General features: G+C 36.9%; 1 protein-coding gene across 1 annotated transcript; it reads right to left on the bottom strand.

The window, feature by feature from the left end:
• Positions 1–27,281, bottom strand: LOC142344646 (BTB/POZ domain-containing protein 1-like). The gene is made up of 5 exons (XM_075396461.1): positions 25,426–27,281; positions 19,415–19,502; positions 18,869–19,015; positions 9,404–9,621; positions 1–532 (listed from the first exon to the last, which is right to left on the bottom strand). Exons 1-4 carry the CDS (start codon positions 27,126–27,128, stop codon positions 9,466–9,468), a joined length of 2,094 nt encoding a protein of 697 aa, XP_075252576.1. The 5' UTR covers positions 27,129–27,281; the 3' UTR covers positions 1–532; positions 9,404–9,465.
• Positions 27,282–27,536: the final 255 nt, after the last annotated feature.

The raw sequence follows: 27,536 nt of genomic DNA, 5'->3' as shown, positions 1-27,536 counted from the left end.
TTTGAACAAACGGCTTATATTTTCATTTTTTCTCATTACTCTGTATTCCCATTTGTACTATCAGCATGAGAATGGATTTAGTATTATGACTACATTAAGAAACTGAAATTGGCATTTAATAATTATATTAAAGAAAAGGAGATTTACATTCTAATTAAATGACACACAAACTCAATAAAACATTCAAAAATCCGTTTGTCGGATATTATCTATTCAATTAACATTTTGATAAAACTATACTTTGAAAACTACTCTGACCAAAAAGAAGGAAGGTGAGCAAAACTGAACACTGCAAGGAAGGAACAGATTGATACTAAAGTTTAATATTTTCTTAGTTCGCAGGAATTGTATCTACATGGTTTATAAACTACGATTTGAGTTCAATATTGCAGAATTGTGGAAATATTCTTTGTCCCAGTTGCTAATGCAGTCCTCTTTCGTTTCATCGTCATTGGTATTATGAGCATGTACTGCTGCCATTTAATTAATAGAGGTCGATATCCAAATCTGCAAGGCATGTTTGTTGCCCTTACTAAAACAAAGGCCTCGTTTCCATGTAGCACGAGTTAACATAAAAGTCACAGAATACGAATAACAATTTCAATTTTAAAAAAGCGGGTGGGGGGGGTGGTTGGATGGGGGCGGGGTGGATGAATTTTAACAACCACCCTTCACACCATGAATTTATGTCAGAAGTTTCGGCGAATCGCAGACTAGTAAGGCGTAAAGCAGCCTTAGAACTAAGAGAACAGCTGAGATACTTAATGCCCCCAGGCTTTATCTGTATCCCATTTTTGAGGACGAAAAGTCAAATGGTCAGCGAAAAAAACTATCAGATTAAAGTCGGTATTGCACAAAATCGCATTAAGACCAGCGAGAATAAAATAATTGCTACAAACCATCGTCTGAGAGTGATCAAAAACTTTCAAATAGAGCAAAAATAGCTATTTGTACCAAGATAGCCAACAACTAAACATAAACGGCAAAAAGCCGGAAAATAGCCACCATGACGCATATCGGGACTGAAACACAAAAAAAAGAAATAGAAATTGACGGATTTTTTTCTAAGAGGCAAAAAGTGTTCTATTTTTGCGTGCAGTTTCGGCAAGATTCGAAAGAATATACTCTATTAAGCTTTAAAATTTTAGCAAGCAATCACCCCAATGAACATCGATAACTAATGCACTTTGACTTACTCACAAGAATATCTGCTTAACCCGCTTCTTTTGATTTTGCTCTGTTGACATTAACTGTATTCACTAGATTACGTAATTCAAGGATTTAAAGAATTTTAATACGATTCAGTTGAGAAACGGTGTAGGGTAAGTCACGAGTCAAACGTGAAAATTGTGACTTATGATGTATTTTTCTTGTGCGCGTGTATTTTTGACAGTGCATAATTTGCCTTAACTTATCTCATTTGAGTAAACACAACCAACTAACGCCGTAAAAATTGTCTATTTCAGTTAAAAGGAGTAACTAAATTCAATAAAGGTGCTCAAATTGCGTCATTAGAGATTATTTCATACCACTGTAACCACTAAAAAATTACAAAAAGTAATAGTGAAAAGCAGCCACTAGAATTCAGCAGCTGAAAATTGTTAATACGAGAGAACCTTAGATTACGCAAGACAAAAAAGTCAAGGGAGCAAAAGTCACTCGAAAAGCAAAAACGTCATGAGAAAATTTTTGCACAAAAAACGCTTTCACAATAATTGCATCATAATTAGTTCGAGCGCAATTTAGAAATTGTCGAATATGCTACTTTAGCTGGGTCAATGTTCAGACAGAAAACTGCCTGCGAAAAAACGCATTAAAAAGATGAAATGAAAGAATACAATTTTAAAACACGAGAGCTACGCGAAAAACTCCAGGGCAAATTTTTATGAAATAAATTATGCTGACGTCTGATTGCTGATTATTACGACAACGTATTTACAGATTATTGACGAAAAACTAGTAACTGGGAAAATACATAACAACGAGACAAGCAGATTGAATAATTTTTTAGTGTAAAAAGTATTGGTGTGCAGTTTGAGGCAGATTCCAAAACTATACTTAAATCAGTCTTCAATCTGCAAGCAATTAAGCTTAATACTCATGTCAGCTAGCAATCGCCCCAATGATCATCGATAACCTAATGCACTTTGACTTAATCACCAGAACATCTGTATAACGCCCTTCGTTTGATTTTGCTCTTTTGACATTAACTGTTTTCACTAGATTACAAAACTCAACGGTTGAAAGAATTTAAATACCCTTCAGTTCAAAACGGTCTGGGGTAAATCATGAGTCAAACGTGAAAATTGTCCCTGATTTAAACCGAGAAATTTGATCAAAAGGTAGAGCGAGCTAATAAAAAGGAGACCATTTAAATAATAGCAGTATGGAGAAAGACGGCAGCTATTGACAATCACAACTCTTGGGTATCAACCAGCACCAGAGAAAGCAAAATAATTCTGACTATATTTTGAAAAAATGCTCCATTCTGCCTCATGGCCCATGTGCGCAAGCTATTTTTGACAGTGCACAATTTGCAACAACTTATCTTATTTGAGTTAACTTAGCCGGCTAACATAGTAAAAACTGTCTCCTTCAGTTTAAGGGAGTAACTAAATTCAATAAGGGGGCTCAAATTGTGTACTTAGAGATTATTTTATACCACTGTAACCACTAATAAAATTACAAAAAGTAGACTGAAAAGCAGCCACTAGAATTCAGCTGCTGAAACTTGTAAATACGAGAGAATATTAGATTACGCAAGACAAAAAAGTCAAGGGAGCAAAAGTTACTCGAAAAGCAAAAACGTCATGCGAAAATCTTTGCACAAAAAAATGCGTTTTCAATAATAGCATCATACTTAGTTCGATAGCATTTTAAAAACTGTCAAAAATGCTCAAGCGAAAAATCGCATTATAAAGATGAAATGAGCGAATACAATTTTAAAACTTCTTTTGAGTTAAACAGCTGCCCACTGATTTCTGCTTTTCATAATTCTTGATGAGAGTAATTCATACAACATAAAAAAGAAGCAAAGTCATAACAAGAGAAATACTTTTGCAGGTACGAATTGATTTGCAGGTACCGTGCAGAGTTGAGACTAAGAGAAGCTGATTCAGAACGAAGCCCAACATTAATCAATGAGGGATCCACTCTGTCTAAGACATGGTCAGATAAGCGAAACCGAGCGATTTCTCAACGAACCACTATATTGGTTTAACTACAGTTTAAGTAACTGCTTTTGCACAAAAAAAAATCAGAGCAAGAAAATCAGAAAACCATCTAGAACACCGAATTGACTTCAAAAATTCTCATTTGATCGGGGAGAAAAAATCAGAACATTAGAAACTTCAAATTGAAGAGCTAAATCTGGGAAAGAACTTAGCATTGGGACAAACGTAAACTAACTTAACATTGGGTCAACTTGACATCCACGACTACGCTAAAATGGCTATCCAAAATCGAAAATTTTCTAAGTGTCAAAATTATTGCAATTTGGTGAGCAGTTTGAGGCAGATTTCAGAAACATACTTAATTCAGTCTTTAAAGTGCAAGCGATTAAGCTTAAAACTCCTGTCAGCTAGCAATGGCTCCAATGAACTTCGATAAGCAAATGCACTATGACTAAATGACCGAGCTTTATCGGTTTATCCCATTTCTTTCACTTTTGCTCTTTTGACATTGACATATCCACTACATTGGGTAATTCAATGAGTGAAAGAATTTAAAATCCATCCAGTTGAAACAGTGAGCGAAGTAAGTCATGACAAATCGTGACTTATGTAAAACAAAAAACGCGATCTAAGGCAAAGCGAATTAAAAACATAGCCACAAGAATACCGGAAACCACTCGAAGTCGTACTCCGCGGCAGAACTGGCTTTTCAAATAGCTAATTTCTCCTCAAAAATTGCAAGAAAGCAGACAACACAACAACCTGAAGTCAAAAGAGTTAAAAAATTAGCTCAATTAATTTAAAATTAGGAAAATTCAGTTCAATCTTCATATAATACATAGTATTTCGGGAAAAATGTTCCGGAAAAATTGAAAGGAGCAAAAATGAGAGAAACGAAAAAATGAGAAAAATTGTATCAAAATTAATTTATTGTCGAATTTCATGAAGACAACTTGGTCCAAAATAAACTTATTTTCTATTACACGCTATTTTCTATTACACATCGCTTACAGGCACGTTGAAACACCCTCAAAATAGCGTTAAATCTCCGTTATTAACTAAAAAGACAACAGAAAGATATCAAAACAAGCTGCATAGTAATACTTCCGTCTTCAATAACCTGAGAGACTACATGAAATATTAAACCAAAAAAAACTTTAAAAGGAAGAACGTGAACAAAAAATTTAATTCGCTCAACGAGAATTTTTTTACACCACAATTCTTGATCTGTTTCAAAAGAAGGTGGGAACAAAATAACCACTCCCGCTCTTTGCGTTTGATCACGGAACAATTTTTTCAACCCTTGTTCACTTCCTGAACTTTCTGTTTCTTTGCTCCCTCACAAATCTAAAAAAGGCTAAAATCAATCAAGTATTTAACAAAGAAACAAAGTGTAAAGATTGTAGAAGAATTCTGGATTGACGAAAACAAAAATGTGCCAAACAAAATGTGCAAACAAACACATTGTAAAAAAAACAAAGAATTACGGCTACAAAAAATTACAGAGTCATCCTTCTGTCGAAACAAGAAAAGAAAAACGCTTAGAGATTTGAAAAATTGAAAACCTTTCGAAAAAGTTGTCAAAATTGTTGAAACTGTAATTAGAGAATAAATTTTCAATGAATTTCAACCCTGGCTGCGCACAAATAAACTTTTATTAATTACAACCAAAAACAAACAAAACAAAAAAAATTGAGCGAAAACCACAAAAATCAGATTAGTATGTGTACAATTTCAAAAACAAGACTTCGTGTTTAAAAAAGGTGTTCATGAATTGTCAAAGGAACGTCCCTTAATGATCCTCTTAATGATCCAAAAATGAAAATAATGAAAAAAATAACTAAAAATTGAGCAATACGTGCCCATTTTAAACTTGAAGGACGTCATTAGGCTCTGCAAAACTTTGTGGTAGCAATGTCCGATAGTTATTCATTATTGCGACATCGATCAAAACAAATTACAATAACATAGCCGGCAGATTGCCGGAATAGCTGCGAAAGCATAGACCTGCGTGCCATATAATAGAGATAGAAACAGATACAGATCTAAATTGAAAAAAAAATCGACGCCGCTCAAAAAACTAGGTAAAAAACATTCAGCGATAAATTAATAAAGCTTGTTAAAATTCATTCCGCAGAAGCCTCTTATTAGGGACCTTTACTGCACAAATGAGTTCCCTTGACCTTGAACAAATTCAAATCAAACTTAAAGTGCAAAAGTCATTTTATTGAGTGAGGTAAGTCACGTATGATCAAAATCTAATCACGCAAATAACCTAAAAACTTTTGCTAAAGCGAGTGAGAAATGACGTCACGCGCGCAAATACCGTTAGTGAGAGGGAGAAGTCATTCAGAAAATTTGACTTTCAGCTTTGCTGTGTGAACAAATGTAAAACGAAAAAAGAGCGTCAGACGACGAAACAAAAAAAACCAAGAGCACCGCAATATAGCTTCGCTCAGCTTACAGCTTCGCAGCTATAAAAAATGAGCCAAATGTACAAAAAATGGCTAAAAACGGTTATCGATAAGCTCTATTCTCTCAACATAGCCGTCATATTGCCGGAAAATAGCCGCGATAGACGCTTGTGGCCTTCCAGGAACTGAAACAACTAAAGAAATAAGATAACAGATCGACAACCAGTAATTTAATAGACCATTACTTCTTGGTTAGATTCGGACTGTCATTTTTAGAGACACGAACGCTGTATAAGGAAAAAACCCAAAAAAGAGAATTTTCAAGGTTCTTATTCGAAATGAAAAACTCAACACTAATTTTCAAGAATTAGGGCATATAAGTTTGGCACTACTTAGAAGCGCACTACTGATCTTCATTCAACTAGTAAATGTTCATAAATTTTAAAGTTCCAAAAGTGAGTTCAGAAGTCATTTTGTCGAGCGAGGTAAGCCACACAATTGACCTAAAAGCAGAACAAATAACGTCACACATACAAATTTTAACAGAAAATAGTACAAGTCACTGCAGTCATTGAAAAGTCAATTCCAAGAAGTCAGGTCGTAAGAATCATTGACGGAGACGACGAATTTAAAAACATAGCCGGAAGAATTCCGGAACCAACTTGCGGAAGAAAAAAAATGACCACCCTCGCTGATCTAATGCACATTATACATAATTATACAGAGCATTTTGAGAAAAAATAACAGGAAAATTATGAAAAAAACTGACAATCGAACCGATATAGCATCTGAAAAATAATTTTAGCTGCCACTCAAAACAACGGTAAAAGACCAGGTAATACAGGTAGATTGCAACCAAACACTAATAATTGGCACACAACGTCATGAAATGGGTTCATAGAGACAAATCTGAGGAAAGGAAAATGAGACGATGACGGACAATACCGAAAAAAAATCTCTAAAAAATTCTCTGCAAATGCTAAATGCAAATTCCGAACCAATAATCTGACAACATGAGAAAATTGTTAAATTTATTTAATTGAAGTGCCCTGTTTAGCTTTGAAGAGTCTTCCCAACCATTGTTCGGCAAAAAGTTTTTATAGGTTCTTCTGCTAGATCAGTCACTCATCCATATAACATGAGAAAAATATCAAACCTAAGTGATTTATTGAAATCTAAGTGATTTATTTTAGTGAAAAGTGTCATGTCTAGAATTGATGGGTTGTCTCATAATAGCAACAACTCATGAATAAGAAAAGACCAAGAAAAACTACAGCGAAAAACGTTAGGTTAGACGAAACAGTCGAGAACAGCTTTAAACCACCGAGAAATCAGAAAAACGTTTGCTCGAATTAAGCCCCAAATTTCCTTCAACAAAAATATTTGAAATTAATTAACAGTCGAAACGACAGATGCCCAAAACTGCCAGAGCAAAAGATTTAAACCACACAACTCCGCAAATGCTATAAAAATGACGAAAAATTGCTAGAAAAGCTTAAAACAAGGCAATAGGGTAAAAAAAGTTGAAATTTAAATCTAAAAGTTAAATATTTGCTTCAGATGGTCAAATATGCTTCCAAACACATAGTAAACTATTATTAAACTAATAGTTTGCATAATTGTTAAAAACGAATTTGAATGAAAACATCGGAGTTAAAACTAAAAAAAAATGTTTTGAAAAAGCCACACGTGATCAAAATATTGCGCTCGCTTATCGAAAATTTTGTCACACATTTTTCTCGCTCGCGTTCAAAAACGAATTGAACAAAACGCCAGCCACTCTTTCTTCTCTCCGCGCTTAAAAATTAAAAACATTTTACAGAGATTTCAGAATTTGAAATACTTTGCAGAACAATTGTCAAAATATTAAAATTATACAAAAACATTAAAATTGTAATTAAGATACAATTTTCACTGGAAGATTAAACGTCAACAAGAAAACCTATTTTCAGTTACAAAATTAAACGACTGGCTGTTCACAGAAGGTCTTTTTCGACTAATTTAAACAAAAAACAAACAAAAACAAAGAAAAATTGGACAAAAATTGCAAAAAAATCGGATTAGCTTGTGTACAACTTTTTAAACAAAAAAGACCTCCCTCCAAAAAGAGTTGTTCAGTGCACGAATTGCCAAACGAAAGTTGCCATATACACTGATTTTTCAGAAAAAAAGTCGGACCAATGTCCAAAAAGGAGAAATGAGCCCAAATTAAACTTGAAAAACATACCCGGCAGATTGCCGGAAAATAGCCGCCGTTGATTCCAATAAGCATGATTGGGATTGAAAGAATAAAAGATATTGAAAAAAAAAGATTTTTGCACAAAAACATTTTTTAAGTCCGATTAATTTTGATGGCATTTTGTAGTTGAACATAACGTACTTCTGTTTCTTAGAGAGAGGCTACAGGAGCTACTATCAATACCAATAAGCATTAGAGATGGTAACTAAGACTTATAGGAACGACGTTCAAATAGTGGGCATCTAAAATTGGGCTTTATGGGTTTATCCCGTTTCTACTTCTGACTTCAATTTTTTATACTGACTCTGTTCATTTTGAATTGCTTTGCAGAGCAAGTGATGTTCAAAATCACTTTTAGCAGAATGAGAGAAGAGAGAAACTAGCCTAGAGAAGTCAAAAAGATATCACGCAAAATGAGGTAAAGCGAAACACTTTTTTTTCGACGAAGTAAAAAAAAATAGGAGCGCTATAATAGCCGGCTGAGAAGATGAGGGCGGCTATTAATAATTATTAGACTCTATAAAACTTTATGGTATCAATTTCAGAAAGCTATGTATTAATGTAGCATCAATCGAAAATTATCTCTACAAAAAACCAAATAACTAATTGAAAAAATTGAGCCAAATGGAAGAAAAAACTGCCAAAAATGGTTATCTATATGCGGCATTCTGTCAAAAAGCATTTTTCAAAGTCGAAAAGTCATTCACTGTTAGAAACGCATGATCAAAAAACTTCTCTCGCTCAAAAAAATTAGTTCACAAGACACTTTTACTCTCTTTCGCTTTTAGGTCAAAACGCCGTCTGAACAAATAGTACTTCCGGTAAAAAAAACCTTAAGAAAACCAATACTCCTCTTCGAGTCGTAAAAAACCACGATGTTCCAAAACCTCAAGCAATTATTTTTCTTTCAATCAATCCAACACGTTAAAGTTTCTGCATTGCAATTGAGATTACATTACAAGGTAAACTAGTAAAAGCTGTGGGTGAAAGATTGTCGCAAAATTCGCTTCATCGAGGAGAAACTGTTTGTCCAGAATTCTGCCGCTAATAAGCGTGCAAAGAATGAGCCACACATCCAAATGAGAAAATGTCGACCAATCGTCAAAAATTACAAGAGACGCAAAACGAAAAATTAGTACAATTCGGCCAGACGATAATTTGAAAGGACCGAGAAGGCCCAAATACTTGGAAACAATTGTAGAAAAGAAATTATAAGGAAACGCCTAGGGTAATTTTATTTCAGCTTCTTTCGTTTAGCGATTGTCACAACAACCATCAGTCACCTCAAAAACACACAAAGCAAAGTTAAGGTAAGCTTGCGTTCAAAAAACCTCAACTGTAAATCTGATTTTTTTAAAATTAAAATTTTTCCTCAAGGTTAACTCAAAACTGCTTCGCCCGACTAAAAAATGCCCCGAACTCTAAATCACCTTGACTTTTCAATTGTTACACAAAGACTTTGTCAATTGCTACTGTCTTTTTTGAGTGAACTCAAAATCAGGAAAAGTTATCCTCGTTCTTATCCAAATTCACCTAGCTTTTCAACAGTGTCGATCAAGTTTACGAAATCAACTTACAACTGCATTGTTATCACAGCCTCTAAGAATGCCCTTTGTTTCTATTGTACAAAAGTTTAGGGCTAAGTGTAGAATATGAATTGGGGGATCTGGCCGTCCTCGACTGAAGTGCCATTGTTGTTTCCAGGAGAGTGCTGGAAGTGGAACACGATCTTCCCATCTGGAGTGTCTATGTGCACTTTCCGCATGCCCTTTGTCCCATAATGACTATCCGCCCCCTGGAAAATAACAATCTCTATAGAAACTTGAATTGACAATAAAAGCTTAATTAATTTTGTTTCTGTAACGCTACTTAGCCTCAGGGATTCAATCGCTGGTCAAACTCTTTCCAGCAGAGTCAAGAAAGGATAAGAGAAATTGTAGTAGTGATCACAACCGAAAGAAAACAAAATTATACCTAGTAGCTTAGAAAAAAAGGAACATTGTTAATTTCCTCTGATACACATAAGAATAAAATGCAAATGGTAAAAGAGGCAATGTAAAGTTAAGAATATAACATTACGTTAAATAATAAAATCATTAAATTACGTAACTAAAAATTTAATCTTACAATAGTAAAAAATGGCCTACAATGGGAGCATAAAACAATTTTATATGTACATCATGAAGATTAAAAATAAAAATAAAATCTAATGCTCTCAATGTCATCATTCATCAGTTACTTTTGGGTCCTTCAAAAATTCATTCCAAAAATATTCTTTCAGTTCTTTTTTTAAGGAAGCTTTCCATGTTGTTTTCAGTCTAATATTAGAAGGCAGACTATTATAAATTGGAATGGATTGTGCAATAAAAGAGTTAGTTAAAAACTAACTTTCTTATTGTTCTTTCTTATATCGAACGTTATTTTTTCTTTCTTATATCGAAAAAGACGAAGTAAAAATAGACTCTGGAGCCAACTCGAAGTAAAACCTGACCTTAACCGCCTCCAAAATACCATTTCAATAATCGCCTATTTAATTTTTAACTTTTCAATTGGTAATAATAATGATAATAAATTGTCCCCAAGTACGTATCAAAATTATTGGCTTGAAACCAAAATACGACTACAACTTGCAAGGAAATCAAAAAGCAATTTCGCATAGTCGAATGATGCCTCCGGTATAAGAGTGAGGTAAGTCAGAGGTCAAACGTGAAAGTGGTGACTTAAGTTAAAACCAAAAAAAGTAAAACAAACTAAAAGAATATGTGTAAATAAACAATGGTTTAATGAAAAACAATAATGAAAGGACAGGTACCAGAAAAAAATGCGCTTTCTGTTTATCCCGCTTTTGAGGACGAAAAGTCAAATGGGTAAGACGCAAAAACGGTTAAGCAAAAATCGCATTAAAAAAAGACCAACAGGACTAATATAACTGCTAAAAACTTTGTTTGAGAGCACTTTAAAATACAAGATCAAAAATGATGTCTCCTTGTCATGCAATGTTATGGTATTTGACACAACATATCTGATTTTGGACGGACCCAAGACTATCTAACATGCACGGGGTCAATTTTATAGCAGCAATCTTTATCTGGGGATGAGAGCAATAACTTCCCTAAAGAGCATCAAATGATTTTCGTTAAAGACAACTGCAATGATTTAAATTTAAAACATACCCAGCAGATTGCCAGAAAATAGCCGCCGTTGATTCCCATAACTTTATTGGGATTGCAAGAAAAAAAATATCAACAAAAATTGATATTTGTACAAAAAAAAATTTCAAGTGCGATTTATTCTGATGTCATTTCGTAGATGAACATACTCCTGTCTCTCAGTGAGAGGCTACAGGGTCTAGTATCAATACCAATAAGCATTATAGATAGTAACTAAAACTTATGAGAACAAAGTTCCAGTACCGGGCATCTAAAAATGTGCTTTTTATGGGTTTATCACGTTTCTATCTCTTCATTTTGAACTGCTTTGCTGAGCAGCTGCTGTTTAAAAGGATGTACGTTTTATATAGTAATGGATATATCTTTTCCCCATTTTCACTTATCGCCTTATTTAGTACTATATTTGCTATAATCTCAAGGCCATATAAAGACTTCATTTTTCTGCCTTATTAAGATGAGAAAATGTATATTTAATTAATTAATATCCTGTAAACTTTCAAGTATATTTGTTCTAAAAACCATTTAATTATCTTCTTGTTATTTCAGTTACCCATAACAGAGGAATTTGTGACAGTGCTAACCTGTATTTATATTTACAATGTACACTTCACTATGTTCATCTTATTTGCCTGGCACGTGCCAGCACGCGCCAGAAGCTCTATTTATATTGAGTTAATCTTGATAAATACGGACCTCAGGTCTTAAAATGTATTAACCAGAGCGACAGAACCAAAATTGTCAAGTTGAAATTCAGCAGTCAAGTAATTCAGTCTTAGATTGAAATCTTTTTCCTTTAGTGACAAATCCTATGGCTGTCGGCCCTGCTCCAAAGCAAAACTAATACCGCTCAGGCCCTGAATGATTAATCAAGCGAAAAGAATAATTTAGGCAACAAAAGCTATGCTACTAAGTAGTCAATTAAATTAGCGAGAAACATTACTTCAACAAACTTAACACGATAATATAGCCGGATAAAGGTATATTACAAAGGACTTTGAGCAGAATGACAGAAGAGTGAAACTAGCCTAGAAAAGTCAAAAAGTTTTCACGCAAAATGTCGAAAAAGCGGTAAAATGGGTAAAGCGAAAAAAGTTCGACGAAGTAAAAAAAACACAGCAGGACAAGTCCTGACGTACAATTCAAAGAATTTTCATTGACTAAACAAAAAGCTAGACCTAGAACGGCCTATGAATGGATTGGGAAAAAGCATTTAGAAAAAAATCCGATCCAAAAAATCAAAAAAACAGTAACAGTCAAAGTGAAATTGCCGCATGTGAAGAAAAAACCACTAGCGAGAAAGCGAATTTTTGTTCAAACATCGTTTTCTCTTTCTACTTCAAATTTAGAGCAAAAAAACTGCACGCCTCAAAACCACTCGCTTTTTCGCTCCACTTCCTGTTTCGGCGTGACCAAAATCACTACTCCAATTTGACTTCAAAAATCATAAAAATGTGTGAACAGATCTTAAAAAAGACAGCGCCCCAATACAATTCAAATTCTTTGAATTGTAAAAAAAATAGGAGCGCTGTAATAGCCGGCTGAGAAGATGAGGGCGGCTATTAAACCGGAAACAAACTTCGGTGGACTTTTGACGGTCAATAAACTGCTGCCAATTCAGTTCAGTTGCTTAAAATTGTGAATAGCAGAAGCAATTTAAATAACGCAATACCCAATGTTATAGCGAAAACGTCAATCAAGAAGTCAAATCGTTCAAGCAAAAAATTTGCATAAAAAGACGCGGGTCTTTCCCATTATAGCCCCCCCAAGCTTAGTGGTCATATAACCTATAGCCCCCCATCAGGGTAAATATACCAAAATGAGGAGCTATAACTTCATGGGAGGGCTATGATGGGAAAGACCCAAAGACGCATATGACTACAATATTCGCTTCAAACTTCATTAGAGCTCAATTGAAAAATAGCTATAGCGTGAAACCGCACGAACGTACAAAAAAACAATATGATTCAAATAACTGCTCTGCTGCATTCCTTTCTTAACTGTTAGCAACGCTACGAAATCTGACCAAATCTTAGAAATCTGAGACCACAAATTCACGGTTCCTAAGGATTGCAAGATTAAAGGTCTCATCAAAAAGGTCAACTCTACACCAATAACTTCATCACTTCAACAGTAATGTTCGCATAAATTTCTTTTACAATCAATTTTTCTCAAACTCAACTCAAGTAGAAGAGCTCGAGTATAAAATTCACAAAACCCTTTTTTTGTTTCCAAGTTGCAGCGCCTGTGAGCGACCAGGGTAATCTAATTACAGTGGACACACAGACAATATTCTGAGTTCCCAAGTTTCGCTAGACTGGTCGTAAAATTTGGACAGAAGTTGATCTCTCCGGACGTATCCGGTACAGCTTATCTCGACTAGAAGTTTCCGAGGCTGTAATAAAGCTTTCCAAGTTGACAGGTTTTTACAGGAAGAAGTTATCAAACTTCACCTGTCAAAGTCTCGTCACAGGTACACAACTAGACCAGCTACATACACAAAATTAGACCACTCCTCCTCCTCAGAACTGCAATCAATTAGTGCACGCTGCGCAAATTTAATGCCCGGGAGCTAATCCCCACTAGTATCAACAATCGGAGAGAGGGAAACTGAAACTCATTTGGGGATTAACAGTCACATGGCCTAGAAACCGATGTTGGCCTAGAAACCAAATAATTAGCCCTCAAGTTTCGACAGCAAAAATTATGCAGTTCCTTTGAAATGAGCTCATTAGGAGCCCTAAGACTAAATATACATTATCGTGATTAGTATTTATTTAATTCAATTAGTTTTTAGTCTGAATTCATTTTGGTTTTCCAAAATGTAATTACATGAAAGATACATAATTAATGCGGAAAGCCTGTAACTATCTATCGAATCGACTAGGACCTCTTTCGTCTGAAAGTGCACATGAGGTATCCTGAATTGACAGGCACGCCATGATTGGCTGTTGCGTCTTCCCCGTTTTATGTTCGAGGGGCAGAGACGGTCGGGAGCTTGACTTCCGGTGCGGGTTGTCACGGGATTAAGCAACTAATAAATGGGCAACTCACACCACTGCCCACCAGTCAAGTCACGGTGGTATTAAGAGATCAGAGATGGAATAAAGAAAATCTACAAACTGCATGTGGCCAACAGATCAGGGAAGCATTAAACTAGCAAAGATACTCTCTTGTAACAACCAACAGTCTTAAACCACAAATTATTGAAAAATTATTCCCTCAATTAAAAACACAATTTGAATTTATTGCACCTACATTTGCCCAAAAATTGTAAACAATTCGCGGTGATCAGACCATTCCGCCAATGCTATAACTATTCAAGGCAAGATCAAAGAGGGCTAATCACAGTTATGATTCAACTCGCCAGATTGCATTATCATTTAAATCCAAATTAGTGAGTCGCGTAGGTACTAAGACATTAGTTGAAGACAAACAAACCTGAAAACCATGAACAAATATTATTCTTAAAGCCTCAAAAGACAATTCAATTTATGACCCTCATTTCCAGATGTTAATTTGTTGTTTTTTCTACCTTACTTCAACGACACACACCATGCGTACATGCATTAATACACTGATGCATGTAGCAAAAAGTTGCGTACAATGATTGGTTGTCATTAGGGAGTTATTTTCACATTAGTTGAAAATTGTGTCAAGTTTTCAAACAGTTGTCATTCTCGTTATCTCAACTTTCAAAAAGATGGTCGAGCTATTAAAATGTTATGTTCTTTCACTGCTTGAAAAGTTGTTGCGCTACGAAATATTGATAACAGCAGCTTGGAGGCCAAAAATGGATATAAAAATCCCAATACTGGTCGGACATAATAAACACTATTTTTCAAGATGCAAAATCTCACTGGACCACATTAGAGGTACTCATTACTCTTTTTGCTGCTACCATAGTAATTCCAGAAGTACGAGACAAGTTTTGGAAAATATTTGGTCTGGTCAGAAATGCAGCAAAACTCAAATTTTTGACCGAAAAGGAGCATTAATATTTTGAAGAAGCCTTTCATTTGGCCTAATCTAGTAATGCCTTGCACGTATCATTTTCTAGCAGTTTTAGATTAAAACTAGAATATATGTTTTCCGCATGAAAACTTTCATTTGGTCTAAAACAAGTTTTCGCGAATTTCGCTATTAAATTCTATTGAATTCTAGCCAAAATATATGGCTAAAAAAGTGACGAGTGTTGGTATATATATATACTCGGCTAAAAAGCTGCTGCTTAGTAAGTAATTGACATTTGAACATGTGCTGTTTCCATTTCAGGGTAATTAATAGAACCGTAGAAACTCAATGATGTGGTCTTTTAAAGTTCATTAAAAAAATGGATCTAATTGGGAAATTTGGAAAACAACTCAGAACATAATCGCCAACCGCCGGAAGAATTGCTCTCGAACCACTGGTGGGAGCTCGAATCTATTGCAGCCTGCTTCAGACTTCAGTCGGGGGGGGGGGGGGGGGAGGAGGTTGTGCTCTAACCAAAATAAGAAAGGAGGCGGGCCTCAAATGGCGTCACGAGAGGTTATTATATACCACTATCTACAACCACTAAAAAAGTTTTAAAATGACGCCAATTTGGACGCGTTTTTTGTTTGACCTCTTGCAGTAAACTGCCGCCACGTGAGTTCAGCTGCTTAAAAGGATGAGAGAGAAATTAAGATCACGCAAAGCAAAAAAGTGAAAGGCGTAAAAGTCACCTGAAAAGTCAAAACCGTCCAGCAAAAATTTGCATAAAAAATCATCCCATACATTCCTGAGATCAGCTTCGAAAAATTGAATAAATAATCTACAGGATTGAAATTTGTGCTCGAACTTTGAATAGATTTCCAACGTATTTGCATGTCTCGTAACATAAACATAACCGACTAACGTCGAGCAAATTAATCTCAAACTACAGTCGAACTGTTGGCTTTGTTTATTGCTAGCTTTGTCGGTTTCGAGCGCACTGTGGTACGAGTATAACGGTGTACAGGGGTGGTGATTGGGGTCCAAGTTGTGTTGATAGGTAGCGGGGGGGGGGTGGGGTGGTAGGTGGGCAAGGTAGAGAGGGCGTCATACTCTGAGAACCATAAACTTATGTCTCCAAAGCAGTTCCGTTGAATCGCATACATAAAGACTAGTAAGTAGCAAGGCTCTAAGAAGACTCCAGGCGTTATCAGTTCATTGTCGGTAGAATACCAGAAACGACTCGAACCTTCGTGAAATAATAACTAACATTACCTAATTCAGAACCATAAAAAGAATAAACAATTAAAATCTTAGACGCATTTTTTAGTTATGAACGCGGTTAGGTACGGGGGTGCACCGTGCGGGGTGGTAATGTATAGGTGGTGGAGGGGGTGGGGGTTGTAAGCAGAGGTAGCTAGGTGCCCTTAAATAGATAAGGCATATGGGGGGGGTAAGTAGGTAGATAGGGGGATCGGGTATGTAGGCAGGGAGATGCGTGCGGTATGTCGGGGGGGGGGGGGGGGGGGTTCGGTAAGTGGTTTGGGGTCTGTAGTTTAGATAAGAAGGGGGACTTTAAAAATCTCAAAATGACCTCATCATCTTGAAAATTACAAAGAGGAGTACCTAATTGCTATGCATTAAAAACTAAGCTACTGTTTAATCCAATGTTATAAAGCAGAAGCCAAAGTTCAAACACAGAGGTAGATAGTCGAATAGAAAAGTCGAAATTCAAGTCGTTAACAAACTTGCTTCAGCTTAAAAAACAGCCCGAAGAATACCGGAAACGGAAAAACTTAGGTAGGTGCCCCGAGAGGAGGGGGATAGGTGGGGTGGAGGTAGGCAGGCAGAGGAGAGGTGGGGGTAGGTAGGGGTTCAGTAGGCAGGTGGGGAGGGGGGTCTGTAGATTAGATAAGAAGGAGCAACTTATGGAACCAAAAATTCTCAAAATGGCCTCTTCGCCTTGAAAATTACCAGCACTTCCTAATTGCTTTACATTAAAAACTTAGCTACTGTTAAAGTCCAAATATCAGAAAAAGAAGTCAAAATTCAAAAACTCAGGGAAATGGCCGACGAGTAAGAAGTTAAAATTCAAGTCATGAACAAACTTGCCTCAGCTTGTAAAAACCTGCAGAATACCATACTCTTCTTGGAGTCGTAGGTGGGAGGGGGGTCTATGGCTGCCTGAACGATTTGCAGGTGTAAAACTCAGAATAAAAAACTAAGGACAAAATAACTGGTGTAACGCTTTTCATGTAATTCACAACTAAAAATTATTTTTATTTGCTAACTGAAAAAATATGCAACTATGAAAAATTTCCGATAAACGAAAAAAATATCATTGCGTGTCATGTCCGAAGAGGTAAATTTAATAAAATTGGGCGTTTTGAGGAAACGAGTGACAATAACCATAATCATTTCTCATGTAATTTAGTTACTCAAAACGTGGAAATAAGTTACTTATATGGTGGAAACGGCAAACATTATGTAACTAGCACTCACGGAAAGTTACCCAATTCCACCATTTTGAGCATGTAATTAGCCTGAAGCTTTTATTCATGGTATTTATTAACAATTAATTGAGACCAAACTCAAAGGTTTAACTGCTCTCGTGGCCCTAAGCCTGCACAAGGGTATTTTCGGCTCCAATGTCTCTGGCCCAAACTTTTTTGCACAAGCGGAAAGATGGCCTCGGATTGAGTTGAAACTTACATGGCTGTTGTTCTCGTCGAAAAACTTTCTTAATCCACAATTAGTATCGAGGACATTTCTGAAATTGCTTACCAATTAGGCTTTCTTCAGTTCGGTCTAATTCAAACAACCTTAGCTATTGGATACTGCAACCGTGGAAAGCGTGACGCGTGAGGATCCGTTACTTAAGGCGTTGAAATTAGTGACGAAATATTGTCAATACTCTTCGCTCTAGCCCCAAAAACACTCATCGTTAAAACTAGTGTCGGATATATCCAAACCGAAAGCAAACTTGAATGGAATTTGCTTACTGTAACCAATTTCCACGAACGCTTATACCGCTAATCTGAAAACATAGTCGGGAAAAAGTGTTAAGAGCGAGTAAATTAACACACGAAAATGGACAACTGCCAAGTAATGAGGGAGACCGAAACATTGGAATCCTGATTCTCGAGACCAAAATGATGGAGCTTATTTGTAAATTGCAACCGGTACAGCCTCGGTTTAGTTGTAACAAAAGATCCCAATGACGTAATCAATGTCATCAGAAACTACATTTCATACAGATAGAGGCATTTTAGTTTAAAATTCGACTGAGTAACCAAAGGCTGTGCAAAAATTCCGGATTGAGACACGAAGACGACAAAAAATGAGAAAATCGGCCAGACAATTTAAGCTATTACTTCATTGCTTTAACATGTCATTATTTGGGTATCTCAAATCTACAAGAAACTAAACAATTCATTACGTTGTCAAACCCTTCATTTTGAGCAAGCAAATTTAAGCATTGTTCGCTCCCCTATGTTTTAAGATTAGGCATTATAGGCTTTCGCGGACAACAATGATAGTGAGGTAAACCATTGCAAATGTTGAAAAAAAATAAACCCGTGAACTCTTTATAAGGGCCAAAATCAGAAGAAAAAACAAATAACGAAAAAAACACAAACTATAAGAATTTTAGAACTTTTGTGATTGTCTCTAAAACAGACAACTGGTCAGGCAAAAGAGGCAAAATCGTAAAACTAGAGACTCGAGTAAAGTTAATTCTAACCCACGCTGATAAAAAGGCTATGGCTTTCAGTGCGCTCAAAAAGGTGACCCATATTAAACATGTGACCCACGACATGCAAAAAATATATAGGATTTTCCCTGATCGCCGTCTAGTGCGCAGTAATACATCAAAACCATTTATTGTGTGTTATGATTGTTATCAGTTATCACTATACTGACAGCAATGGTGGCGGATGCAGTGTATGAGTTGTGAGGCCTGACTTCCACTGGTTCCCTGAACATGACTCGGAAAGTGTTCGAAGAGCCATCAGAAGCGAAACTTGTGTCATTGTCTCCGCACACTTTTCCACTGTCGTCATGAGTGATCTAGGGGAAAAACGATTACAAACTCAAATGGTCCGAGAAACATTTACTATTAACAAGCCAAAAAGTAAATTCTATGCAAATAATGAGGACTGAGTTTCTCATATCATCAATTAACGTTAACAGTCACTGAAAAAAATCAATAAAAAATTCATAAACCATCAAATTTCCAAAAAAGAAGTTTTTTAAAAAAACACCTGAGCGTACGTTTGGGGACGAAACCTTAAATACTCTATTTTGTCAATTTATTTGATGCCTTCGATAGCTTAGAAAAATGATGACTAAATAAAGTAGAACACGGTTTTTGATTCCTCTTGTATCATAATTAATTTGGTATAAAAGTGTCCTCTATCCTGCGATCTACTGTAAACAACTTCCGAAGTAAGTTGAGTTAACACGTACTTGTATGCTGACTTGGTATTCCATGGGCAGCTGAGTAGAGCCATAAAGAGCAAGACCAACTATGTGGATCTTCTGGTTTACACGAAACCTAAACACAAAATGCATCTTGCTCAACCACGTTTCGAGTTCTACCTGAAAAATGAGAATAAATTTCATATACGTCTAGAAAAGACAGAAAATAATTAAAATTTGGGCTTCCTATGACGAGAAATCACCGTTGACGTAAACTGACATTATGCAACCTTACGATAACAAAGAAGGAGCCCTGTGACTAGTTATAACACTACAATGATGTTACACAGAGGCCAAAATTAGAATGCAGTACTTCGAAATACTGCCAGGGCGCACTATTGTTCATTGCTATTCTTTTGAATTTATATTTCTACAAGAACTGCATAGATCTTCCGAAAACGCAATAACACCATCCAATTCTTTGGATGACCACTAGCAGGCCCGCAAAACCATAACAAGAAAATCACTTACACGAATAGAAGTTTTAAAAGAACTTGAGGTTTCTGTTTTGTACCGACTCGAGCTTGAAACCATGCCCTTCCTTTAACAGCCATAGGTCTCACCACTTACGCTATCTATGCGTATTGCGCTTGTCTTTTGCTCTTTCTGCAGCAAATTTCTGAACGATGGAGTTTGTGACCTGCTTGTTTTTGCTATACGGCATGCTTAATGAGCGCAAAAAATGTGCATATTTGGAGCTAAAATATGATGGTAAAGCGTGTCTCAAAAAGCATATCTTATGCTAGGTTGCATAAAAAAGGACCCCTCAAACATGTTACGATAGGAGCGCCGTTGACCATTGAGCTCAATTGCGACTGATATTTACTATAAAACTGATATTTAAAACAATATCACTAAAACTGCTCAAAACTTCAGATTAGCAGTCCTCAATCTTTCAACGGCGCTATAACCACTACAAACCACCGTTTCTCAAAATCGCTTTCATCCTATCAATAAACACATTTCAGATTGAGAGCATCTGAGATCACGCAAAAATCGAAAAGTAAAGAGCGAAAAACTGAGTTAGTTGAAAGCTAAGAGTGTTCTAGATAAGCGCAGAATCTGTAAAGCTAAAACCTTGCAAAAACACGTTCAAAATAAATACTTCTATTTTTGTTCGGGAGCAATTAAAAAACACGTAGTACCCAGGTCAGTAAATTTTTCTTCTGGGCGAGCATACTTTCAAACCTTCAGAGCCTCGTGGTAACTCCCACCTGACCAACAGCATTTTGTCCCACGTTCGGTTCTCAGTCATCAAATTTGAGCATTCTAAGTCATTGACCTCTCACTATATGTTCGCTTAACCGAGCTGCCCAATGCGGCTCTAATAACATGCGCTTCGAGAGGCGCCTTAAAATGCAAAAATTTTGTTCCATTTCAGAACTCACGCGTTTAACTTACAGGATTACCATTTTTCATCCCCGAAGAACACAAAAAAACAAAAACCGACTCTAGTCAAAAGACTTGCTCTCGAACAACAGGCGACATGTTGTTGATTAGACAATTTCATGTCTACAAAAATGAAGGTAACCCACACGGAACTGCATCCTCGAGCCTCAGAATAGCGGTCCCCCATCTTACCAATTACGCTAAAACCACAACAAAACGCCGTTTCTCACAACCGCTTTTATCTTATCAAAATACAACTCAGATTGAGAGCAGTTGATTTGAGATCACGCAAAAATCAAAAAGCAAAGCGTGAAAAACTTGAAAGCTAAGAGCGTTCTAGAATAGCGCAGAACTAGCAGTCCTTCTTACCAAACCAACGTTTCTCGCAATCGCTTTTATCGTATCAATAAACATATTTGAGATTGAGAGCATTTGAGATGACGCAAACATCAAATAGTAAAGCAATAAAAACTTAGTTAAAAGCTGAGAGTGTTCTAGATTAGCGCAAAATCTGTAAAGCTAAAAATTTGTAAAAAAAAAAACACGTTTACAAGGAATACTTCAAACTTTGTTCGGGAGCAAATCAAAAACACGTACTATCCAGGACAGTACATCCTCCTAACTGCGCCTGGCTAAGTCTTTGTCCCAGGCTCGAATCTCACCCATCTTTTTTAGAACCTTTTAGGTTATTGACCTCTCTCGATATGTTTGCTTAACCATGTTGCTCAAATCGGCTCTTAATCATGCGCTTCGAGAGGCCCCTTAAAAATGCAAAAATTTTATCCCACTTTAGAGCTCACAAGTTTAATATATAGGTTTAGCATTATAATCCGCAAAACACACAAAGAACATGTAACGACTTGCGTCGCAAGAATTGCTCTCGAACAACAATGTTGATTAGAAAAATTTATGTCTACAAAAGGGAAGATACCCGACACGGGTTCGAAACCTGGACTCCCAAGTGCGCTATAACAACTACAAACAACCCTTTCTCACAACCGCTTATACTTTATCAATAAACTTATTTCAGATTGAGATCAAGCAAAAATCAAAATGTACAGCGTGAAAGAATTAGTTGAAAGCTAAGAGTGTTCTAGAATAGCCAAGGATCTGTACAGGTAAAACTTTGCAAAATAAATACCTTTACAAAAAAGCTTCAAACTTCAGATTAGCAGTCCATCTTAACAACTGCTCTATACCCACTACAATCCACCGTTTCTCACAACCACTTTTATTGTATCAATAAAGATATTTCAGATTGACAGCATTTGATATCAGACAAAAGGCAAAAAATAAGGCGCGAAAAACTAAGTTGAAAGCTAAGAGTTTTCTCGAATAGCGCAAAATCTGTAAAGCTAAAATTTTGCAGGAAAACTCACGTTTACAATAAATACTTCAACTTCGTTCGTGAGCAATTCAAAAAACACGTAGTACCCGGGTCAGAAAATCATTCCTCTGGGGGAGCATACTTTCAAACCCACACAGCCTCGTGGTAACTGCACCTGACTAACGGTCTTTTGTCCCAGGTTAGAGACCCATACATCTATCTACTTTGAGCCTTTTACGTCATTGAACTCTCCCGATATGTTCCCTTAACCAAGCTGCTCAATGCGGTAATTAAACATGCGCTTCCAGAGGCCCCTTAAACATGCAAAAATTTTGTCCCAATTTAGAGGCGAAGCGTTCAATATGGGATGAGCATTTTTCATCCCCAAAATCACAGGAACATAAAATGACTCGCGTTGCAAGAATTGCTCTCGAATTAACTGAAGGCATGGTGTTGATTACACATTTTCATGTCTACAAAAATGAAGGAATCGACACGGGTTCGAATCCTCGACCCTCAGAACAGTGGTCCTCCATCTCACCAACTGCGCTAAAACCACTACAAACCACCGTTCCTGATAACAGCTTTTATCTTATCATTAAACACATTTCAGATTGACAGCACTTGAGATCACACAAATATCAAAACATAAAGAGTGAAAAACTTAGTTGAAGGCTAAGAGTGTTCTGAAATAGCGCAGAATCTGTAAAACTAAAACTTTAGAAAAAAAAACAATCAGAATAAATATTTCTAACTTTGTTCGGGGGCAATTAAAAAACACGTAGTACCCAGGAAATTAAATACTCCCTATGAGCGAGCATACATTGAAGCCCTCATGGCCTCGTGGTAAGTGCACCTGACTAACAGTCTTGTGTCCCAGGTTCGGTTCTCAGTCATCTAGTTTGAGCATTCTAGGTCATTGACCTCTCTCGATATGTTCGCTCAACCAAGCTGCCCAATGCTGCTCTTAAAAATGCGCTTCGAGAGGCGCCTTAAAATGCAATTTTGTTCCATTTCAGAACTCACGCGTTTAACTTACAGGATTACCATTTTTCATCCCCGAAGAACTCACAGGAACGAAACCGACTCTAGTCAAAAGAATTGCTCTCGAACAACAGGCGGCAGGTTGTTCATTAGAAAATTTCATGTCTACAAAAATGAAGGTACCCCACACGGAACCGCACCCTCGAGCCTCAGAAGAGCGGTCCCCCATCTTACCAATTACGCTAAAACCACAACGAAACGCCGTTTCTCGCAACAAGGCGAGAAAGGGGGAAAACACATATTTTGAAAATTAATAGAGTCAATGTTATAAACACCACTGCTTTGGTACTGACTGATGAGACAAATTATAAGCAGAAACTACGGGCAAAACTCAAACAGTTAATTGTTTTTATGAAAGTAAAATTTTTTGCAAGTCGTAAAGATCACTAGCTATAAACAGAAACCATTAATTACATTCAATTATGTCTCATTAGCAAGAAAAGCAACCTGTAGTTAATGAGACTTAGTAATAAAACAAAACAGGAAAAACTGTGAAAACTCGAAATTCGCTAATATGTTTTGAAAACAAATAGTCTCAAAGTCATAAAAATCTCTAGCAAAGAGATGGATCCATTAAATTTTGCGGCCATTCAAATGTCACATTAGCAACCTATGAGACCCGTCATTAACGGGAACGAGTGATAAGACGACAAAAATTACAGAAAACACGTGAAAATATTGAATAATTCTTATGGCAACAAATAGTTTCAATGTCATCCGAATCACTAAGATAAGGGCTCATAACAATAAAATAATTTCAAAATATAGCCTTCGGATTGCTGGAAAAAAGCCACCACTGTCCTTCTAGAGGCCCAATGCGGGATGTCCATTTTGATTGCACTTAAGAAAAAAAAACAGATAAAACGGAAGTCAAATTGACGCAAGTGCAAAAAATTACTGCCCAAAACCGAAAATTTCTTTCAACGCCAACTTTTCACTCCATTTTAAACACGTTTGAAAAAACGCGCTTCTAAGCTATTCATTTTTGTGCTCCCTTTACTACTACATCAAGAATAAAAATACCACTAATTTGACTGGTAATTGATAAAAAAAAGTCAAAGAAAAAAGTGTGAACGTGTTTCAAGTGGAGTGAAAAGGTGGCGTCGAAAGAAATTTTCGGTTTTGGGGAGGGAATTTTCTGCAAATGCGGTAATTTGATTTCCGTTTTCTGTAATTTTCTCTTAAGTACAATAAAATGTTACCCAATTGTTAAAAACATAGCTGGCAGATTGCCAGAAAATAGCCGCAATAGATTCGTAGACCGGCACTCTAAAAAAAAACAGTAAAAAAGACAGACCAAAAAAATTCGTCTTTTCATTGAAGGCTGATATGTTATATTTTGATTTAAAATCTGTATAAGTTATTACTGCCTCTATTAGCTGATCTCAAATAACCTTCATTTAGAGTGGCACACACCCATTTGACCTTATCTCTTTGAATTAAAGTAAATAAAAGTCAATTTCAAAGTGAGGAAGTCATTTTTGAGAGTGAGGTAAGTCAAGTGTGACCAAAAATTTAATCACGCGCATGAACAAAAAAACTCGCTCCACTAAGAGCGAAAAATGACGTCACACATGCAATTCAGTTGAAATTGCATGAACGAATGAACAAAAAATGGCTGTGACGTCATATGGTCGTAACAAAAATCATGACGACGAAATAAAAAAAAACCAAGAGAAGGCCAATAATAGCCTCAGCTATCGCTGTGCGGCTATTAATAAAAAAATGTTACCAAGTCCTTTTTAAAAAGATAGCGCACCAATACAATCCAAATCCTTTGGATTGTCGTACAACCAAGATCACTAATAGGCTCGCCATGGATTCTGAACTATTCACGAGCACACCTCCGCCAACAAGGACAGTTGAGCGACCTGTTGGAAAGTATTTTCTTCAAGATATTTCATCAATATGCAAAACCAGAAAATGATTTTTTACTTTTTCAGACGTTACCAAAAAAAACTTCGAGTATTCGGTGTTGCAACAAACAACCACCAAAATAAAACACTAGAGCTAAATCATGCTGCCCATCGCTTTTCCATATTTGAAAAAAAAACCTTGTGGTTTTTTTGTCATCAATGATTTCAGGCGTCCTCAATTGCGCACGAATCCTCCACTTATAGCACTATACAAAGCGCTAAGTCGGTTGAAATGTCGGAGGACATTGATAACTCTGTAGCCACCACCACAATTAATGAGAACCTCTCTTTCCATCACCACTAATAAGTAATTCCCAAAATACCTGATCTTGTCTGGCGTCCCACTGTAGCCCCATCGACAGTCCACCTGTTTGAATCTAGTCAACGTATATTCACATCCTGACAGATAGCATCTGGGCTTGTCCACAAATTCAACTTTTGGCTTCGGATTGCAGGTAAAATACAGGAACAGATTCACAATCTCTTTATCTTGAAGGATCTTCGTCTGTGCACAAGAAGCGAATTCTTCGACAGACATTAAGGGGAACCGAATCATCGCAGTTGCGTCTCCGAGTACTTGTCGTTTGTTATCGGCTGTCGACGCAATTTGCTGTCGTTGGCACTCGGCATCGGCCCAGCGCACTATAGCCTGGAATAGCTTACACTCTCGGATAGATAATGTGTCTCTTCTCAGAACAGAACACAGCGTTTCTAAATCAATATCCACAAAACCCTCCGCATTTATAGCTTCTGTTGTACATTTGTCAATAGTTTCCAGGCACAGATCTGCTAGCTGTTGTTCGTCAAATAGTCTAGCTTGAGACAAAAGCATGAATGCATTCTCCGCATTCAAGTTTCTCTTGAGGAAGTCAACGCACTGACACTCAAGAGCAGGAACAGCATACTTTTTAGCAGTGTACAGCGTAGTCATTACAGTGTCTGGTCCAATATGGGCTTCGTCCGTGTAGAGGAATTTCAAAAGAAACATGAATGCAGCTGGTTCGACATCTGGGAGGTCGATCTCAGTAGCATTCGTAGCCATAGAACCATTAAACATTGCATTGAAGACCGCACTACCAATTGACAGAATGAATTTATGAGCTGGAATTCGCTGCTGAGCGGTTCCTCGTCCAACAACAAACTTCACATCACTCAGAGTCTCGTTATTGAAAAGGAATGCCAATCGCTCAGCCATGCTCATTTTCATCGACTGCCAATTGTGCACTGACGCCGTGCTTGACTTCGGAGAACTCGAAGTAATACTGACCTCGGAAGGAGTGCTATCAGTGCTGCTTTCATCGGGGCCATTTCCGTGTGGAGGAGTGACATTTATGAAGAATGGAACGCTTTGGGATTGAGACGATGTCGATGAAACAGGAACAATTCTATCAACATTTGATACCGAGACGCTCTGATGCAGAGTTATTGGGATTGGTGGCGGTCCATTTCCACCATTAGGCGAACCATTAGACCCTGTTCCACCAATTGGAGATCCACTGGAACTACCCGGAGATCCACCACAAGAGGCTCGATTTGCAGCAAGATGGTGATATCGGTTCCTTGGCGCGTGGTTCTTAGCTGGCGATGAACACTTCACCACGTTGTTAGACGAACCAGTCAGCGATTCGTTGGAGCTACTGGTTCCATTTGAATGTCGATGCGAAGATCTAACATGGTCTCCATTTCTTGAAATTGTTCCATTGCCATTACTAGCAGACTGTCTATTAGGCGAGGACCGTTTACGATTGGGATGAGAGTTGGCAGGAATTGCTGACGCAGATCCCGAACCACAGGGTAGACTCATATTTGCTCGTGGTCTTGTCATCACTGGAGACGATGTTGTGTTTTGTCTTGGTGCTACAACGCTGACAGAATTTGTACTCTCGATAGTTGAAGTCGAGACCGCTGAAGATATTGATACTGTTTGTTGCTCATCATCAGATGCAGAATCAGTAGAGTTTTGATTTGTTTCAGGACATTCGATCAGGCTGGCTGTTTCCTGTGCATCTCTTAAGTTATCATCCATGATAAACTGAAAAGGGGAGGTTTACCATTCAGACGTTGACAACCGAGCTTCCACGAAGCGTAACGGCAAAGTCTCGAAATTCCAGCCAGCATTCTTTATTCCTCTCAAAAAACGTACGAACTGAATAGTTATCAATACTATGCACAAAACTTTTTTCTCGACCTCTTTGATTGCACTACTTGAAATGCTCAATAATACACAAAATGTTAAAGCAGTAGTCGTCTAACGATAAATACTACCAAAAAATAAAAGTGAAAATACTTGTAGGAAGTACCAAATCGAAGAGCAAACACTTTCCATAAGAGCTTCTCTAACTCTTCCAATTCTATACTAGTATAATGTTCATCGCGTTCGCTGTTAATGGAAAAAGAAAAATGATATGCGGTTCAAGAGCTTCAACAACAGAAG

Source organism: Convolutriloba macropyga, chromosome 8 (genome assembly GCF_964194025.1).
Source record: "Convolutriloba macropyga chromosome 8, txConMacr16.3, whole genome shotgun sequence".
Classification (NCBI taxonomy): domain Eukaryota; kingdom Metazoa; phylum Xenacoelomorpha; order Acoela; family Convolutidae; genus Convolutriloba; species Convolutriloba macropyga.
The sequence above is the reverse complement of the archived record's forward strand: the minus strand, read 5'-3'. Positions and strand labels throughout refer to the sequence as shown.

Coding starts and splice junctions, on each gene's coding strand:
- LOC142344646 (XM_075396461.1), bottom strand. CDS start 27,128: ATGGATGATAACTTAAGAGATGCACAGGAAACAGCCAGCCTGATCGAA. Junction 19,503..25,425: donor GGGACGCCAGACAAGATCAG/GTATTTTGGGAA, acceptor TTTTGTGTTTAG/GTTTCGTGTAAACCAGAAGA. Junction 19,016..19,414: donor AATACCAAGTCAGCATACAA/GTACGTGTTAAC, acceptor TTTTTCCCCTAG/ATCACTCATGACGACAGTGG.